This window comes from Peromyscus leucopus, chromosome 5 (assembly GCF_004664715.2).
Source record: "Peromyscus leucopus breed LL Stock chromosome 5, UCI_PerLeu_2.1, whole genome shotgun sequence".
NCBI classification, from domain to species: domain Eukaryota; kingdom Metazoa; phylum Chordata; class Mammalia; order Rodentia; family Cricetidae; genus Peromyscus; species Peromyscus leucopus.
This window is the reverse complement of record NC_051067.1, coordinates 85,990,989-86,010,769: the sequence shown is the minus strand read 5'-3', so window position 1 is coordinate 86,010,769 and position 19,781 is coordinate 85,990,989. Positions and strand designations below refer to the sequence as shown.

Below are 19,781 nucleotides of genomic sequence, written 5' to 3'. Positions count from 1 at the left end.
GCATGCTTCTGCATGTCACTATTAAACAGATGCTAGTCACTCTGTAGTCATGCGCATAGCGCCAGCACTTGTGAAGCTGAGGCACAACAGCCTGGGCTCTATAGCAAGACCTCATCTCAAAAACAAACACAATTTTCAAAAGAAAAAAGAAATAAAGAAAAATGTCAGACATTGCTCAGTGCCTACCATGTGTGAGGGTCTGGGTTCTATCCCTGCACAACCCAAAGATAACACAAAAGGATGCTAGCATTTAGCCAGAAAACATTTTAAGGAATTTGAGGAATTGTTATCTGTTCTTATTTGATTTATTAGGAATTTTTTTAGATTGACTTATTTTTTGTGTTTCACCTGTATGTCCATATTTCTGTGCACCACTTGCATGCCTGGTGCCCTCAGAGGTTAGAAGGCGTGGGATCTGCTGGACTGTAGATGGCTGTGAGCCACCACATGTTTTCTTTCTCAGCTTTTAGTGTGTTGCCATGCAGATTTGTAAAAATAGTGCTGTGGATTTAGAAAGATTTGAACTACTTCCCCCTGAAAATTTTAAGAAACTCTCTGGGCTTAGCGCCTTTGGGAGGAAAGGCGATGGTGGACTTCATAACCTACCACTTCCTAGATAAGAGGAGTGGTTTCATTTTCAGTCTCTTCTAGGGGTCAGGTCTCATCATTTATTTTATCCTGATTTCTTTTCTTCACTATCACCCTCCAAGATATAAGAATATTTAGTTTAACTTCTTTACACTCCTAGTATTGAAAAGGTACAGCCTTTATACCATCTAACTGGATTGAGCTAAATAGTCTTGTAATTCTTTTAGTTTTCTTTCCAACTCTGTTTTGGATGTTGTAGAAACTATGACCACATATTCAGGATAATTAGTTCTAAGTCTTTACATACTAGCCCTTATCAATGACTCCTAAATTGTGTTTAAAAAAAAAAAAAAAGGGGGGGCTGGAGAGATGGCTCAGCAGTTAAGAGCACTGGTTGCTCTTCCAGAGGTCCTGAGTTCAATTCCCAGCACCCACATGGTGGTTCACACTATCTGTAATGAGATCTGGTACCCTCTTCTCCACTGTAGGCAGACATACATAATAAAATCTTTTAAAACAATAACAAAACCCTCCAAAACATAGGAAGGGCCAAAGGGCTCAAAGAGGAAGATCAGATCCTACTATTTGGAAACAAAGATGGTAAATTCTGTATCTATCTGTAAGGCCCAGATACTAAATCCTGCAAAGGTGTTTAGTCTAAGAAATTCTGGGCTACAGAAGAGAAACTTCCTTAACTAAGGGTGAAAGGAAACCCATTGCACTTCTAACAGTCTATTAGGGACAACCTGATTCAGAAGACCCTGGGTCAACGATCCAGGCTGAATCACTCCTGTAATGGCAAACTGTGGTCCATAATTCTAGGGTCAAGACACCTGGGCAATAAGGTGGCCAAAGTTTGGTCAAAAACCACAGAAACACAAAGTGTCGGGATGTGACGGACACAAGAAGCTTGCACCGTCTGCATGAGTGCTGCTCACAGGCTGTCAGCATGTGTAAGAGGCCGAGGCTGCTATACCAACTCACACCTTTCTAATATCGGCCAGGGTGGCTTTCTCAGGAAAGACCAGCTTATTTGCTTCGTGGTGATGCTAAGACACTGTCCTACAGGATCCAGGATGTCCTGTAAGTTCCTTTTATAGAGCTGAAATTTGGTGAGATGGTATGGGAGCTGCACTTTTTCAATGGTTAGGAGTGAAAAAAGATGATAAGGAGGTAACCTCTAAGTAACTTCCCAAGAAGCTTACAAATAGCATTAAGCCTTTCACATTTTGTAAAGCCAAAATTATATACAAAATATAAATCAGGCTTGGTAGCACATGCCTTTAATCCCGGCACAAGGGAGAACTCTGTGAGGCAGGCAGATCTCTGTGAGTTCAGGGTCAGCCTGGTTTATAGAGCAAGTTCCAGGACAGCCAAGGCTACACAAAGAAACCTGTCTTGAACATCCTCCCGCCCAATATATTTGTGTGTATGTATTTATCTGAATAAACAAAAAGCAAAAATTCAAAAACTAGACTTTCCATATCAAATAGCTTGTTCTATTTCAGGTACTTCACGTACTTTCTGGAAGGTAGCAGATCCTTCTTGGCAACTTAATTCCTCATTCAGCCCAGTGCTAATAATTTAATAATCCTTTTTTCTTTCTTTCTTTCTTTTCCTTTTTTAAAGATTTATTTATTCATTATATACACAATGTTCTGTCTGCATGTATCCCTGCAAGCCAGAAGAGGGCATCAGATCTTACTACAGATGGTTGTGAGCTGCCATGTGGGTGCTGGGAACTGAACTCAGGACCTCTGGAAGAACAGCCAGTGCCCTTAACCTCTGAGCCATCTCTCCAGCCCCTAATTTAATAATCCTGAGGAGCAGCTATGGACCTGCTGATACCCCAGAAGTCACTCAGGCAGGATGAAATGTTGCTGAATGTGATCTGTGGAAGACGATCCCACAAGCAGTCCCTCTCACCTGTGTCCACATGGCTTCAGCTGTGTGTCTGCCACCTCATCACAACAGAGCGAACAGCAGTTCTCTCGAATACTGACTTGCTTCAGCAGAGCGAGGCGCCTGTGCCTGAGCGGACAAAGCAGCATGAAATTCATTTGGTCAACAAGGAGTCAGTTAGCAGTGGGGCACATGAAATGCTCTCAGGAAGCTGTACACAGGGGAAATACACTCCACAATCTTTGTTCAAGAAAGTTTTCACACATTTCAGCCTTAGCAGAGTGAAGGAGGCTTGATCATCATTTAACAGACAAAAAAATTAAAGTTCAATGAAATGATTTACATAAAACTTAATATATAGAAATCAAATTCAAATCCTTTGGTTCTAAGTCCAGTGTTCTTTTACCAGCAAATTTCAACTGTTTAAGTCACATATATTGAGAATTTGGTGAAAAGCACAAGCCTTTCCCAGGGAAAACACCCACAGTTTTCACACAAGGACAAGTGATCTAGGACTTTCAGACACCCCAAGTTTGAACTCTTGGACTACACTTCCATTCAGCATGGACAGGAAAGCAGACAGGAAGAACTGCTCCCCTCAAGTTCACTCATGGGCTTGCTGTGCTCCTGGCACTACTCCAAGCCTGGGCAATTCAACAGTGGACAGGAGACCAAATAAGTGTCCTTCGCTAGGCATGGTGGCACACAGCTGGAGTCAGCATTTGGGAAGCTAGGGTAGGGGACCTCCATGAGACCAGGGCAGCCTGGACTCTAGAGCACACAGGGTGAAAAAAAAATAGCAACCTCCAAACAGAAAGAAGAAACTGCTTTCATCGAGCCTAAGCTCTGGAGTGGCAGTGGGGGAGACAGAACTAAAAATGAGAACGTTAAATGCTGGTGAATACCATGACAGAAAATCAACTGGGAAAGAGGAAAGGAGTGCTCACAGGTTGAGAGGCACTGGGGTTAGGATAATGGCAGCCAAGCAGGGCCTCACTAGGCAAACTTTAGAAGACTTGTGAGGCATGGGGGAATTGAGCCTTGCTGTCTAGAGAGACCATTCTAGGCAGCAGCCAACAGAGGAACTGGAATGGAAATAGGGTTATTAACAGATAGTTGAGGGAAAGCCACAGGAGAAGCAGTGGTCATTGTGGCTCACTACCGTAGCTAAGGATGTATGTGCTTCACCGTACGATTCTTTTAAAATTTTGTGTGTATCTGAATTTAGCATAATAAAGAGGTTAATAAAATACATGAAGAGAATAGAGAATAAACCATCAAAATTCCAGGTAGTAGTTGCAATCCTCCTGTTTCAGCTTCTGCAGTAGCTCGGATTATAGGCCTGCACGGCCAAGCCTTTGTCAACAACTTCCTCTCTGTCACTGTCAGGGACATCGAAGTCTAGATTCAGAATGAATTGAACTAACTTGTAATCTGTTGTTCTTAGTCAAGACAGGGCAACTCTGAGTGTTATTTGAATATTCAGTCACCAAATTGATAAGCATAAACTGGCCATAAAAGATGACTTCTCAGCCCTATTCTGGGAAATTTAACCCTGAAGAAACAGGGGAACTCCCAGATGGATCAGTTGTGCCCTTCAGGTGAATGATGAGCCTCACTCCAGGAAAAAGCAGGCAAACAAAGGACTGAGGTATGACAGATGGAGGGAGTGTCACCTCAGACTTTCACCAAGAGCAAAGTTCATGATCTCTGTCAAGCCCCAAGACAAATTGCACAGAAGCCCTAAGGAACAAATCTCAGATGCCTGAACACATAGCAAGTGGCCTTTATAATCTTAGAATACTGCCAAGGCTCTGCTACTCCTACTGAGACATGTTCTATTCATCTGAAACCGCTGAGTCACTAAGACAGGGTGTAAGGTGAAGAGAGAGGGCTGCCTATCTACCTATGCTTTGCTTCAAAACAGAAGCCAGTGTTTCACTGCATTTAGTTACATTTATGGGTATTACATATGGTTTAACACAAGCTACATCCTGGCCAGTATGATCTCCTCGACTGATGAGTGTCTATCTCATTGATATCCCATTAGTAATATGAATTCCCTACCCTATACTGGTCCAGGCAGCTGCCCTGTTCCTAGCTAAAGGAACAGACTATATTCATCTTATAAGGAAGACAAGCAGACATTCACTCAGGGAGACAAGGCCAATGTCAGTTTCTGTCAAATAAGGGCAATGAAATTTTACCTGAGATGGCTTTCCTTGTGTTAATGGCTGTAGAACAGTGTTAGCATGTTTGTTATGCAGTTTAAAGCCAAAAGGAGTTGGTTTCAATAAATCAAATCCGTTAACAGAAGTACTGATTTTCCAATATCAAGGATTTTTATACAGATATTCCAGTGAAGTTAGTTTGCCTTTGTGTGTGTGTGTGTGTGTGTGTGTGTGTGTGTGTGTGTGTGTGTGTGAGTGTGTGTGAATGTGTTCTATCTTTCTGATTTTTATTTTGAGACAGGCTCTCTTTGCTGAGAGCAGGGTGGCTTCAAACTCACAATGATTCTACCTCTGCCTCCCAAGTGCTGGGATTTAAAGTAAGTGTCACATACCAGACCTTTTCTGATTTTTTTCCCCCCAGAGCTGAGGACCGAACCCAGGGCCTTGCGCTTGCTAGGCAAGCACTCTACCACTGAGCTAAATCCCCAAACTCCTTTTCTGATTTTTACATTAACATTATTTAACTCATAAAAAGAATGTGGACATGTTCCTCCTTCTTCTCTTGGTTCTATAATACTTTAAATCAGTAGTTCTCAATCTTCCTAATGCTTCGACCTTTTAATAGAGTTCTTCATGTTGCAGTAACACCCAAACATAAAATGATTTTCATTGCTATTTCTTAACTTTAATTTTGCTATTGTTATAAACTGTAATGTAAATACTTGCATTTTCCAATGGTGTTAGGTGACCATATAGAAGGGTCATTTGACCCCCAGGTTGAGAACTGCTGCTTTAAATAATAATGAAGCTGTCACTCACAATTTGATAGAAGGAGATCTCGTGAAACCACCTGCTTTTGTCACAAAAAGCTTTCAATTTTTGTTTTCAAATAATTTTACACTATGTCCTGGTCAGTATTGGTGTTTATATATATCTTTCTGGGATCTGTTTTACTAATTTATATTTCCCCAAAAAGTCAACCTTTTCAGTGAGATTACTTGTTCAAAATTACTTGTTCAATGCTGAAAAAAAATCTCCCATAAGCTGTTATGATTTTCCATGAGATGGGTCTGGAAGGAGTCTGGGCAGACTCTTACCTTGGCAAAATGATCTTTTCTTCAGCTGTTAGGAAGGCGTAATCATTAAAAGTGCTAAATTTCATAGATGGTGGGTATTTGAATGGTTTTGCTCCAAAATTGAACTCGCATTGTTGATAGGACATGAAACTAGCCGCAGCAAAAAATCCAGATCTACAGAAAAGTGAGTACAGAGGTCAGCAGCATTTATAAAAGCATGTTCACATACAGAGTCACTATGAGGAAGTCACTTTGGGAAAAGGAAAGCGGGACAGAGACTATTCTCCTAGACAGGTCTGTAAGTCAGGTGAGACACCTTTATTTTTCTGTATCAAACCCTTGGACACTGAGGACCCACCAAATGGAGCGCTAAGTAACTGAAATAAACCCATTTCTCATAATTGCTTAGATAAATGAACAAAGGTGTTTGGTTTTTCATTCTTGAGAAAAGTACATTCCATGAATCTACTCAATCTTTGACTGAAAGGAGCTACTTACACGGTGGATGAAAAGACTTGCTTCTCAGGAGGCAGCTGGTTGCCATTTAAAAAGAAGATCATTTGCTTTTCATTCAAGTCTAACAGAAACCCTACTGTGTCTCCTAGAAGATAAACCAAACACTGTTAGGCTTGTGCTACCCAGATCCTGACAGAGCCTCACTGGCCCTGTAGAAAGCCACACATTCAACACACTTATCTTTGTTTCCTGTGTGGCTTATCTGACCCTCACAGAGCAGTACGTCCATGTATCGTTAAAGAAAAAAAAGCTTCCACTAAACCATGACAAGCATCAATTGTATAAGATGCATCCTAATTTCAAGATGCTAAAATTCTAAAAAAAAAATGTACATGCTGGGTTAGATAAAATTATGTGCTGATTTGCCTCTCGGGCAAGATTAAAAATTCTCTAGGTAACAACTACAAAAATGTTTTTGTTTTGAAGGCATACATTCACTCTGATCTTTTAAATCGAGATCTGATTTTTTTTATTCTAGTTTATAGTAAAATATTAAAAAGCATTAAAAGTTATTTTGTTTGTTTTTGGATTTTCTGAGACAGGATCTTTGTATGTAGCCTTAGCTGGCCTTAAACTGGCTATGTAGCCCAAGATGGTCTCAAATGTGAAATCTTCCTGCTTCAGCCTCCTGAATGTTAGGATTATAGGTACATCCCACCATACCAAGCCAATCATTTTTTTATTATTCTGGATTTTTTTTTTAAGACAGTGTCTCTAGCTCAGGCTGGCCTTGAATTTGGTATGTAGCTGAGGATAACCTTGAACTTTTGATCCTTCTGCTTCTACTTCACGAGTCCTGGGAATACCAGGTACACCACTATATCCAAGATTACTCAGAGCTAGAGACTGAACCTAGGGCCTCCGTATGTGGTAGACAAGCACTCTATCACCTGGGCTACATCTCCAGCTCTAGTAGTGTTATTTTTCGTAACCTAGAAACCTGTTCAGGAATTGAAGCATAACAATGGAAAATACATACATACATACCAATTTAAGTGCTTAAAAAAATCTCTAGGGCTGGAGAAATGGCTCAGCAGTTAAGAGCACTGGCTGTGCCAGGCGGTGGTGGCACATGCCTTTAATTCCAGCATTTGGGAGGGAATGTCTATGAGTTCGAGGCCAGCCTGGTCTACAAAGTGAGTTCCAGGACAGGCTCCAAAGCTACACAGAGAAAACCCTGTCTTGAAAAACCAAAAAAAAAAAAAAAAAAAAAAAAAAAAAGCACTGGCTGTTCTTTAAGAGGACCTAAGTTTGAATCCCAGCATTCACATGGTAGTTCATGACCATCTGTAACTCTATTTCCCCTCTGACCTACGTAGGCACCAGGCACACATGGTATAAAAACATACATGAATGCAAAACACCCACACATAACACACACATATGTGTGTATATGTCCTGGTTGGCTTATAGTCTGTCAACCTGACAATACAAACTAGGAATTATCTGAGAAGAGGAAACTCATTAGAGAAAGCATCCCACATCAGACTGGCCTGTAGGCAAGTCTATAGGGCATTTTCTTTGATGTAGGAGGGCTCAGCCCTTTGTAAGTGGTGCCATTCCTGGGCAGGTGGTGTGGGGTGTATAAGAAAACTACTAAGCAAGCCAGGAGGCAGCATTCCTCCATGACTTCTGCTTTAGTTCCTGCCTCCAGGTCCCTCAGTGATGGACTGTTAGTAGGAAGTAGAAGATGAAATAAATCCATTCCTCCCCAAGTTGATTTTGGCCATGGTATTCTATCACAGCAATAGAAACCCTAATTAAAATGTGTGTGTGTGTGTGTGTGTGTGTGTGTGTGTGTGTGTGTGTGTGTTTGGGGGGGTGGAGAGAGAGAGAGGAATTAAAATTGCTTTGCAATTTTCTATTTTTCAAATTTTAAAATAATAAATGCATTCAGAAATATATCCTTAAGTTCTGATTTATTTTTAAGAAGCCGGGCATGGTGGCAGTACACACCTCTAACCCTGGCATTTGGGAAGCAAAAGCAGGACTGCTCCAGGTTCAAGTGCCGGCCCAGGCAGGACTAAACAGTGAGCTTTACCTTGAAAAAGAAAGTTTGAAAACAGTGCCTCTATGAAATGCATAAGCTACACATCTTCAAAAATCTAGGTGCCCAGGCTGAGCATGGTAGTGTACACTTTAATCCCAGCACTTGGGAAGCAGAGGCAGGTGGATTTCTATGAGTTCCAGGACAGCCAGGACTATGTAGAGAGACTGTCTCAAAAAAACAAAAACGAAAAACAAACAAACAAACAAAAAAACCCTAAAAACCAAACCAAGACAAAACAAAACAAAAAAACCTGGGTGCCCTTCTAGTTTTTCCAGACTCATTCATTTCCTTTTCCATACTATCAATTTAGTTCTATGTGAGTGGTCAAACTCCTGCTTTCTTAACATGCTTGACATGTCAGTTTATAATGTTGATTAGCGTAGGAAAACGAGAGAAGGATGCATGGAGAAAGAGCTAGGCTACTTTCCTTATCTAGCTCCAATTGTGAGAAGAAAGAGGTTCCCTTCCTTACTTATGTATGGGACATAATTCCATATGACCCTACTTACAGCATGGCCTGTGTCTACCAAATTCCTCTTCTATAGCCACTTTATTTCTGAAAATATCATCATTTTAGTGCCACAACAATTCCAGTGTCCTTAACATATCTATGGCCCCTTTAATTCAAAATACAAACACAAAGAGGAAACTAGATTTCACAGTAATTGTGTGTGTGTTACTGGGCATCAAACAGGTCTCATGACTAGTAGGCAATTGCTCCACACTGAGTTACAAACAGCCCTCTCTTAACTGTGAGAGAAGGTGGGAGCAGTGACTTGCACCTGTAATCTAGCACTGGTACAGAGTGACTTCTATGGTTGTGTGCATTAGAGTGAAACTCTATCCCAAAACTGACTGACTGACTGAAGGAGGGTTGTGGTTTTTTTTTTTTTTAAAGTTAGAATTACATTATTTTTTTTTCTAATTTGTATTACTTTTCAGAAGGCTTTTTAATGTTATTTTGTGTGTATGTATGTGCATTTGTGTGCATATATGCCATATGAATATAGGTGTCAGTATTAGCTAGAAAAGGGAGTCAGATCCCTCAGAGCTGGAGTTACTGGCAGTTTTAAGTCTCCTGATGTGGGTGCTAGGAACTGGAATCAGCTTCTCGGGAGCAGCAGCAAGTGTTCCTAACCACTGAACCACTATTTACTTCTTTCCATTGTGACAGCTCATTACGTGGCTCTGGCTGGCCTGGAACTAGGTAGGCCAGGCTGTGCTTGAACTCACAGTGATCCACTTGCCTCTGCCTTTTGGAGTGCTAAGATTAAATGCATGTGCCACCGTGCCACTTTTTTTTTTTTTTTTTAAGATTTAGTTTTATTGTTTTAAATTATGCTGTGGTGGTTTGAATGAAAATGGTCCCTATAGACTCATAGGGCATGGCATAGGTGTGGCCTTACTGGAATAGGTGTGCTCTTGTTAGAGGAAGTGTGTCACTGGGGTGGGCTTTGAGGTTTCAGAAGCTCAAGCCAGGCCCACCGTCACTCTCTCTTCCTGCTGCCTGTCCATCCAGATGTAGAACTCCTAGCTCCTTCTCTAGTACCATGTCTGCCTGCATGCCACCATGCTTCCCACCATGACAATAATATACTAAACCTCTGAATCTGAAAGCCAGCCCTTTAGTAAAGTCACCATAGTCATGGTGTCTCTTCACAGCAATAGCACATGAGTGCAGGTGCCCATGGATGCTAGAAGGTACTAGATTCCTCTGGAGCTAGAGTCAGAGGTATTTGGAAGCCACCCAACATATGTGCTGGAAACTGACCTCAGATCCTCTAGAAAAGCAGCACATGTTTCTACACATGAGCCATCTCTTCAGACCCTAAGAATTTATTTTCTGAAATGTTTTTGCTTCAGAAGGGTTGCCACAATAGGTAAGTTTATCAGGGAATGGCATTCACAATCCTGGCAGTGATACTGATACTAAGTCTCCTATGAAGATATTTTAAAGCCTTTCATAGTAAATGCCTGCTAAGAACTAGCTGTCCTAACCCGGGTGACAAATTCAAGTGAAGAATGAATACCTTCCTTCCAGCACGGGTGCACATGAGGCTTACTTCTGGCATTGTACCAAATCAGCTGCCGGCAGCCATCATAGGCACAGGAGTACTCATCGTCCCCAATGCCGTATCCTTCCTGGGGAGAGACAAGGCCCAGAAGATTAACAAGACTCTACCTACTCTAACCTGGGGAGACCTAGCATGTGGCATCCTAAGCTTTTTTGGATGAAGGGAAAGCCTATGGTACTTGGAAGATATCAACAACTTGACACAGAAGCCTAGTTCCAGGTCACAGACACTGACTGGCTTTGCCAATGACCACCTGCCCATGCTTCCTTTGCTGCAGGCGCTCTCTCACTTGCCCGTTCATCTCGTTCTTACTAGCTCCACGGAGGAAAGAGACTCTTGAAGAGTAGGCAGCTTCCTTGTAGACTGGCTCTAAGAAAAGCGGATTTCAGTTTGGACCAAACTTCTAAGACCTTTAGCCTCACCAATTCTCGTGGCCAAGCAAATAACTTTCTTGAATGTGGTGGATTCAAAATGCCCACATCCTCAGATTTTATGAATGGATACTTAGCTTAAAATTATCTTGGTAACAGTCCAATTTGAAAATTTTATTGGTTCTCAACAATTTCTTCTTTTATTACTTGCTACCTTTCAATTGTTGCCCAAAATTATTTATTAACATACAAGGTGAACAGAAGCCAGGCACACCTCTAAATCCCAGCACTTGAGGCTGAGGTAGGACTAGGAGGGTTCATGAGATTCTGTCTCAACAAATGAAAAGGGCAAGTGAGATCTTTATTATTATTATTCTTTTACCTTTTATTGATTTTTTTGTGGATTTTTCATCATGCATCCAATCTCACTTATCTCCCCATCACCCTCTGCCCATGCAACTGTCCCCCTAAAAATTTAAAAGAAAACCAAATACCAAACTAAACATAAAAACAAACAAAACCAAAAAAAAAAAAAAAAGAAAAAAAGAAAAGAATTTCATTGTGGAAGCTATAATGTTGCTCTGTGAGTCACAGTTTATCCTTTTGTCCATTCATCTTTATTTGTAAGTGTTCATTGCTATGAGTCATTGGTCTGGTTTGAGGCCTCTGGCTTCTGCTACACTATCTGCTAACCCTTCCTGAGGTGGAACAAATCAGTAAGTAAAAATCTTCACACTTAGCTACACACTTAGAAAGAGAGAGGCCTGGGAACTCAGACTTCAGCTCCAAAAACTCAACTGAAACAAAACAAAAACACTAAATTTGAGTGTTGGGAAATAGGCAAAGGCAAACAATTTTTTTTTTTTTACCTTTACTTTTTCTTTTTCTTAATTTTATAATTAATTTAATTTTACATATCAGACACAGATTCCCCTGTCCTCCCTCCCCCTCATCAATGTGTTCTTTTTTGTTTGTTTGTTTGTTTAAGACAGGGTTGAGAGTTGGTTCTCACATTACATCAAGTGGGTTCGGACTGAACTGAGTCTTCTGGCTTGGCAGCAAGTGCTGTTCACTGCTGAGCCATCTTGCTGGCCCCATCCATCTTTACTTTCTAATGACCTAGGTAGTCTTTGACAGAACATTTGAAAGAAATTCCTGGCTGAAGATGATGTCCCAACACTGTGGAGAAACCACAGGTGACTGTCCAGGCAGCTGGCTTTTCTGTCAACTTACATGTTTTTTGGAAGCTGCTTGCATGCACTTCCTGTTTTTATTTTTTATTAGGTAATATTATTTCCTTCTTGGGTCCCTGAGGGAGTTGAAGATTAGTTAGTTATAGTTGAAGATTAGATAGTTATAGCTATGGTTTTCTTTGTTAAGAATTTCAGAAAAAAAAACTAAAGAGGTGTAAGTGTATAAATTTGAAAGAGGTTATAAGATGGTTCTGTTAGTAATATAAGTTAGGATAGAAAGTGAATCAGGTACATTTCGGACTTACCAAAATAGGACAGATAATGAAATTATTTTCTCTGAATTTGCCAAATACAAATGGACTAGACATTGTTTAGGTATTTTTTGCTTGTATGTGTGGTATATAGTTATTGTACTTTTGTATATAGTTTTTCTTATGTTAGTTATAACTTTTTTCCTTTTTTCTTTTTATTAAAATAGAAAAGGGGAAAAAGAATTTGTACTGTATCAAGCTGATAACAGAAAAAAAATAAATAAACAAATAAAAATTAAAAAAAAAAAAAAGCAATTCCTAGATGACTGCTAGGTCAAGCCATCACCCTGCAAGACCCTCTGGGAGAAGTTACGGGACAAGGGGAAACTGATTCAATTTTAATCACAGATCAAATTCTGTAGAGCTAAGAAGCAGATGCCCAATGAGCTTACATCTTAGAGTAAATTTTTTCAGCTTAAAAACATTTAGGATTAATGTTGGTTTTCATTGGCAATGTCAGATTCCCTAGGAGAATATAGAGTAACTAACTTGATATTCTGGTATTCTTAAATTTCTTATTTCTTAGTCATGTATATTAAGCAACAGAAGCAATTTAAAGATGTTTATTATAGCTTATCACCAATGGAGTAGTATGACTCCTTTCCTCATACAATGGAAAGTCATTTTTCCCTGATATACAATAACCCCAAACCTTCCTATTACTCAGCATATTGTGAGGATTGTGTCCTGATTCCTGCTCTGCAAGTGGACAAGAGTCACTAGGCTCTGGCAGGACCCTCCCACCAGACTCTCCATTCTCCCATTAGGGTTTATTTGTGGTAACAGTGTTGCTGCACTCTAACAGAGTAGTCTCTCCAAACACTAGCTGTTTTATTTCCTTTTTCTAGTTTCTAAAATTACCTCACAGTCTATTTCCTACTATTTTAGAGTCTAGAAGCTCCCAAAGGATTCCAAGTCTTTTTTTCTTTTTCCTCTCTCCGAGACAGGGTTTCTCTGTGTAGCTCTGGCTGTCCTGGAACTCATTCTGTAGACCAGGCTGGCCTCGAACTCAGAGATCTATCTGCCTCTGCCTCCTGAGTGCTGGAATTAAAGGCATGAAAGGCATGCACCATCATGCTTTCTCTTCATTATTAAATGGGAGAGAATGTGAAAGACCTATCATGTTGGATGCTCATGAGAAGGCAAAAGCTATTTTAGATAAACTATACCTTTAGTCCTCAGAATGCCCCATCAAAACTAACACTACACAAGACAAACTATCTTGTAGGTGTCCTACATAAGAACACTCCTGAAGCTTCTCATTTTAATGCTCCATATTGGAACTCAGAACTTTATTTGCTTGAGACTGAAACCCATGTAGTAAGAGTGAAAATAAAGAGACTTAAACTCTTTGAAACAGGTGTTATCTGTATAATTTATGCCATAAAACTGCAGGGTGCCTATACAAGTGAAAAGATGAATATTTATCAGAATAATATCATGGAAACAACAAGTTTACATTTGAAAAAAGACATCCTATCTGACTTCAACAGCTAACAGGATCTCAACTAGTTCTTGGATCAGGGAAAATAACTGTTGTTTAAAAAAATAAAGTCAAAATAATCAGGGTTAGAGAGGTGGCTCAGAGGTTAAAAGTTGTTTTCTCTTACAGAGGATCTGAGTTTGTTTTCCAGCAACCATGTTGGGTGACTCACAACTGACTTTAACTCCAGCTGCAGGAGATCTGATGTCTTCCTCTGGCCTCCAAATGTATCAGCATGAGCGCGCGCGCGCGCGCGCGCGCGCGCGCGCGCGCGCACGCACACACACACACACACACACACACACACACACACACACACACGCATAGTAAATCTAAAAAGCCAAAGCCTATCACAATTTGGAGGGCAAGAAACTTTTTAATCTTAATTTGAGGTGTCAAATATCTATAGCTCTATAGTGGAAATAGTTTTAGCCACAAGCTTCACTGACCATTAAAAAAAGTACAAGTGTCATTGTTAGTGTGACTGCTAGAAAATTCCAGTAGAAAAACAGAGAGAAAAGGGACCTCCATTTTAGAATCCCTGTTTTCTTTATTTCTGGACTACTTTATCACTTTCAAATGAGGAGACTAGATAATCCTTTCAGATTATCCTCATTTTTAGAAAGAAAGTAAAAATCTGTTATAAAATAGGAATGAATTCAGTCCTATTCTTTGTTTCCTTTTCTCAGTACTAATTTTTCTCATCTTTGAAATGGAAATTGTGAAAAGAAAAAAAAAAGACACCTAAAAAAAGGTTGGAGAAATCAGATGACAGACTTAAAGAAGGTGGTTTTTGAGACAGGGTCTTGTTAGTCTGCATGCCAGCTCAAGATTATTATTGTTATTATTACTGTTCATTTTTTCAAGACAAGGTTTCTCTGTGTAGCAGCTCTGACTGTCACTCTGTAGACTAAGCTGGTCTCAAACTCAGATCCACCTGCCTCTGCCAGTGTTGGGATTAAAGGCCTATGCCACTACATACAGCTCAAGATTATTTCTTAATGTTAGAAAAGAAATCACTTTTAGAACTCTATTTGGAACAGACAACTAGTCTCCATATAAATGATAAATCAGTGTTACAAACTAGACGATGGAATTCTTTTCCAGACCTAGTAACTTGTAACTGCACAGCAGCTCAAAATAATCTCAGGCTTCCAAATATTACAGGTTCCCAAACAAAAACAGCAGCAGAATGGAGTCCACACAGTTCAAGAGTCCAGTGCACCCTGCCTTGCCCATTAGCCCTCTTCTTACAACTATTCTTTCTGTAGTCCAGGAGTTTTATAAAATATTCCTGGACAAAGTTGAATTGATTTCCAATAGCTTATTTTTTCCCAGACTTAATTCACTTTATTTTTCTGGTATAAGAACCCTAGGTGGTAGCCACAGCTGAAGCCTGGGTCCTCTGAAGCCAGGTATGTGTTTTTACAAGATGGTCAGTGAATTCCTGATAAGGAGACTTGATAAACAGTGTCTTTCCAGAGATCAGAAGGTGGTTAGCTGTGAGATGGCATCAAAGGTGGCAAAGTTGCCCAGGGTTGCAGTGCAGCCCCTGGCTGATGTGTAGCTGTTATCAAAACCTCTGTCAGTGGCAGCTTCTTGGACACAGGAGCAGAGATGATGCCAGTGCCTCTGCCCCTATGAGGCATACCAGCACAGCCACAGCGGCCTATCACCTTGTGTGGGATGCTGCGGGGCTTGCCAATCTTGTTTCCCACATGGAAAGCATGGCTAAGATGATCCCTCAGATGGCAGTGGCTACCTGCTTGGAGTACTTAACATCAAAACCAACATGGCCACTGTACTCCCCAATAGTGACAAAAGCCTTGAACTTGGTCTTCTGGCCAGCAGTTTCTTGCTTCTGCCCTGGAAGATCTTTAGAACCTCATCCTTTACAGATGCACCCAGGAAGAGTCAATAATCTTGGATCCCTTAAAGGGCAGGAAGAACAGGTAGATCTCCCCCAGGGACTAAATCTTTATGTCCTTGACCAGGGAGCCTAGCCTGGTAATGGGAATTTACTCCTTATCTTTGGCTTTATTGCCACAAACCCTGCAGCCTGGACCATGACTCAGTCTTATCAAGGAAGCTGGCTAGGCCTCCCAAGGACTGAGGGCCCTTCCTGTTGTACTGGCATCACCTGCCGTTCGATGTTTTCTCCAAGAAGAAAGCTCAAATATCTTACAATTTGACTAACAGGAGAAAGCCAGTTGGGTTAGGTGTTAAAGGCTATTGTCTAGACAAGGTGTAGTGGTGCAGGCCTCTATCCCTGCACTTGGGAGGCTGAAGCAGGAGGAGCACCATGAGTTTGATGGTATATACAATGATCTAGGTTAGCAAGACCTTATCTCCAAAAGGAAGAGTATCCATCTGAAGGAAGGACCCATGACACTTCCACGTCAGTGGTATCCCAGGCCTACTTACTATAGCTGATTTAGACTTCCCTTTACTTCAGCACTTTCTATAACAAAAGATAAACACACATTGAAAATAAATGTGCCTATTAATTACAAGGTAAAGTTAAATGAGAAAAGTCAGCCAATATTTAATGCTATGGAAAGAGAATGTATACAAGGTTCCCTTTTTTCTTTGGGATAGGACTTCTTCTCTCTCTCTCCCTTCTTTTTTCTTTTTTTTTTTTTTCCTTCCCGAAACAGGGTTTCTCTGTGTAACAGCCCTGGCTGTCCTAGAACTCACTCTATAGAACAGGCTGGCTTCCAGCTCAAAGAGATCCATCTGCCTGCCTCTACCTTCCAAGTGCTGGGATTAAAGGTGTATGCCACCACCACCCAGCAAAGGGCCTCCCCCCCCCCCCCCCCCCCCCCCCCCCCCCCCCCCCCGGAGCTGAGGACTGAATTGAATGCAGGGCCTTGCACTTGCTAGGCAAGCACTCTACCACTGAGCTAAATACCCAACCCCAGGGTCCTTTTTTTAAGGATGCATTTCTATTTTTTTTTATTTATATGTATGTTAGTGTGTGTGGGCTACATGTGTGTGGGTAGCCACAGAGGCCAGAAGGGGTTGTTGGATCTCCTGGAGCTGGAGTTACATGTGATTGTTAGCAGCCTCATGTGGGTGCTAGGAGCCAAACTTAGGTCCTCTGAGATGAGCAGGAAAGTCATCTCTTCAGTCCCCTACAAGGTTCCCTAAACTTTAATCTCAAGGTAATATCATCCATTGCCAACCAGGTTGTGGTGGCACACACCTTTACTCCTAGGATTCAAGAGGCAGAGACAGGTGGATCTCTGAGTTCAAGGCCAGCAAGTTCAAGGACAGCCAGGCTACACAGAGAAATCCTGTCTCAAAAAAAAAAAAAAAAAGGAAAAAAAAAATCATTCCTTGTCACAGTTCAATAACTGGGTCCCAAATATGTCTGAAACTACAGGAAAGCCATAAAGACACACCTTTAGGTAGGAAATTGAGGTGAACCTAGAGGCTGATCTGAATTTCCACTTGTTTCTTATTCCTACGTCAGTATAGCAAGCCTGGTAGGAAATCTGGCACCACTTAGCTACTGAACAAACTTATCTGAAAACTAAACACATCTGAAATCTCTACCTATCCACCAGAAGAGCAAGCTGCTGCTGCTTTGTTTGCATGCCCCCCAGTACTCACGTGGTTGAGAAACTTGCTGTCTCGAGTAGCCCAGCCAATCTGCATGACACCAGAAGTGACCACTGTTACTTCGTAGTACCACACCCCAGTGTCCACACAAAAAGTGCAGCGTACACTCTCAAAGGAGGAGGCATCACAGCGAGCCTGGCAGAACCAAGGAGTACAAATCAATTCATCAGTGCCTGACGGCCACCTAGTAACTGGCCTAGGGAAGGTGGGATGGAGTTTTCCTTATTAAAGCCCCTAGTGTGATTCCACAGTCCATCTTCAGTGATTTAAAAAAGCATAAAACTGAGCGAAGCAACCCTATTATTACTTCAGTTTGACTTCTAGGATTTCAAAGATAGTTGCAACTGCAAGTAGTCAAAGCTACTGGCTTTGTTTTTCAGTACTTAGAGAGTCTGCTTTGAGATCAGGATCTTTACAAACGCAAACACTGCCTTCATCAGACAAAGATAGGGAAGGGTAAAGACAGGGTATCTACCTATAATTCACAGCAAAAACAAACGAGAGAAGGGATTTGGCAACCATCGTCAAATTGTGCTACACTCCTGAAATGCCGCATCCCGTGGTACTTTTCTATACAGAAGCAGCTCTTCTATCAACCTGCACTATAAAACTGGCAATATTCAGCATGAGGAAGGGAGTACCAGGTCTAGTACTATTGGCTATGTGGGCATTTGCAAAAGGAGAGGCTTCACTGGGAAACACTTGTCTTCATACTTTCAGTTGAACAAAATAGCAAAGATTAAAAGCAGATATAGAGCTAAGAGAGATGGCTTAGCAGTTAAGATCACTGGCTACAAAGGATGTGGGTTTGAGTCTCAGCACCCACATGGTAGCTCACAAATTTCTGTAACTCCAGATCCAGGGGATCCGTTGACTTCTGGCCTCCACTGGCACCAGGCAAGGAAATGGTACATAGACATACATGCAGGCAAAGTATCCATATACATAAGATAAAATATTGTTTAATGTTTAAACCATCTATTTAGCTAGGGCTGTACCTTAGCAGTGGAGCACTTATTTAGCAACTGGAGTACTACAAACAGCTCAGACGTATTTGAACCAGTCAACACGCACTGTAATGCTCCAACAGATGCAGTAACATGTGGGATGTAACAGATGGATAACACCCCAAAGCATTCTCTATCCCTACCACTTTTACCACTAACCACTCTTCATATAGAAGAAAAGCGTCTACATATTCTGTTAGACATTGCTTTTGTTCTGAAGCAGAGCGTGAAAAATGGGAACAAAGTAATTTTAGCCCTCAGAAGGTCTGTGAAAGTTTTACCTCCAAGCCGTGAGGTGAGATCTTCAAGTACTCGCTGACATCATTGCTGTTCAGCATGGCCCTAATGTTATTCAAGTCCACTTTCTCGTAGGTTAGTTGTCTACCTTCTTTTAAAACTGCAAAAGAAAAGGTGGTCATGTTTCCTAGGGCAGGCTGCGATGGTTTGGAAAAAAGGGGAAACGGTCATCTCTAGCTGCCATGCAAGAATGGAGAACTGATAGGGCCTAGCATCTTATCTGTTACATGGCCTAAGCAAAGGCCAGAAAAGGCAGCACTGTGGGTGTGGTATTTCCAGTCCCTGTAGCTACTGGAGTGCATGAAACAAAATCTAAATAGCAGGTCTCACTGTGTACCCCTGACTGGCCTAGAACTTGTCATGTAGACCAGGCCATCCTTGAACTGTCAGAGATCTACCTGTCTCTATTTCCCGAGTACAGGGTTAAAAGTGTGTGCTACCATGCACAGGTTAGTTTGTTGTTGTTCTGTTTTGGAGGCAGGGTCTAATGTTGCTCAGGTTGGGTTTAAACTCAAATGTAGCTGAGTATGACCTTGAACTCGTTTCTTCTGCCTTTGCCTCTCAAATGCTAAGATTATAGCTATCTGTCTTCACTCCCAGCTAGCTTCCAAATTGCATTTACTCAGAATTACTCTTTAACTAGCACTATATAGGCTGTTAGAGAAAGAACTGGAGGTTATGTGTTTAACTGTACATTAGCACAGGGCTAGTAATAGAGACAGGGAATGGTACAGCAGCTTGGTTTGTATTCTAGTAGCTTTTGGAGGAAAAAAAGTTAAAAATAACTCCACTGTGTAAGTAAGAATTAGTTTGGGGTTTGTAGAGACCATCTGAGGTCAGGAGAAGAGTACAAGGAAGGTAACAGGGCTGGGGCTATAATTCAGTGGCAGAATGCTTTCCTAGCATGAACAAGGTTCTAGAACACGTTCCTAGCACTGAAAGCTAAAAAAAAAAAAAGGCGTTCTGTCTGTTTTCTGGCCTCCCTGAGGAGGCTATTCTTCCCACCTTCCTGCCATGGAAACTGAGAGCAGAAACTATGAACCCAAATCAGTAATTTTTGCCAGGTTGTTTATGTCAGGCCTTCTGTCACATGACAATAGAAACATCACACATGCAC

At 41.2% G+C, this 19,781-nt stretch overlaps 1 protein-coding gene across 1 annotated transcript in view; it reads right to left on the bottom strand.

Annotated features, from left to right (window-relative positions):
* Positions 1-19,781, bottom strand: part of Rspry1 (ring finger and SPRY domain containing 1) — a 61,575-nt gene that overhangs the window by 2,807 nt on the left and 38,987 nt on the right. Inside the window, exons 9-14 of the mRNA XM_028871459.2 lie at positions 18,649-18,764; positions 17,352-17,495; positions 10,334-10,445; positions 6,236-6,338; positions 5,759-5,911; positions 2,515-2,619 (exon numbers count right to left, since the gene is read on the bottom strand). Coding sequence (XP_028727292.1) covers positions 2,515-2,619; positions 5,759-5,911; positions 6,236-6,338; positions 10,334-10,445; positions 17,352-17,495; positions 18,649-18,764 — 733 coding nt within the window. The remainder of the gene's footprint in view (positions 1-2,514; positions 2,620-5,758; positions 5,912-6,235; positions 6,339-10,333; positions 10,446-17,351; positions 17,496-18,648; positions 18,765-19,781) is intronic.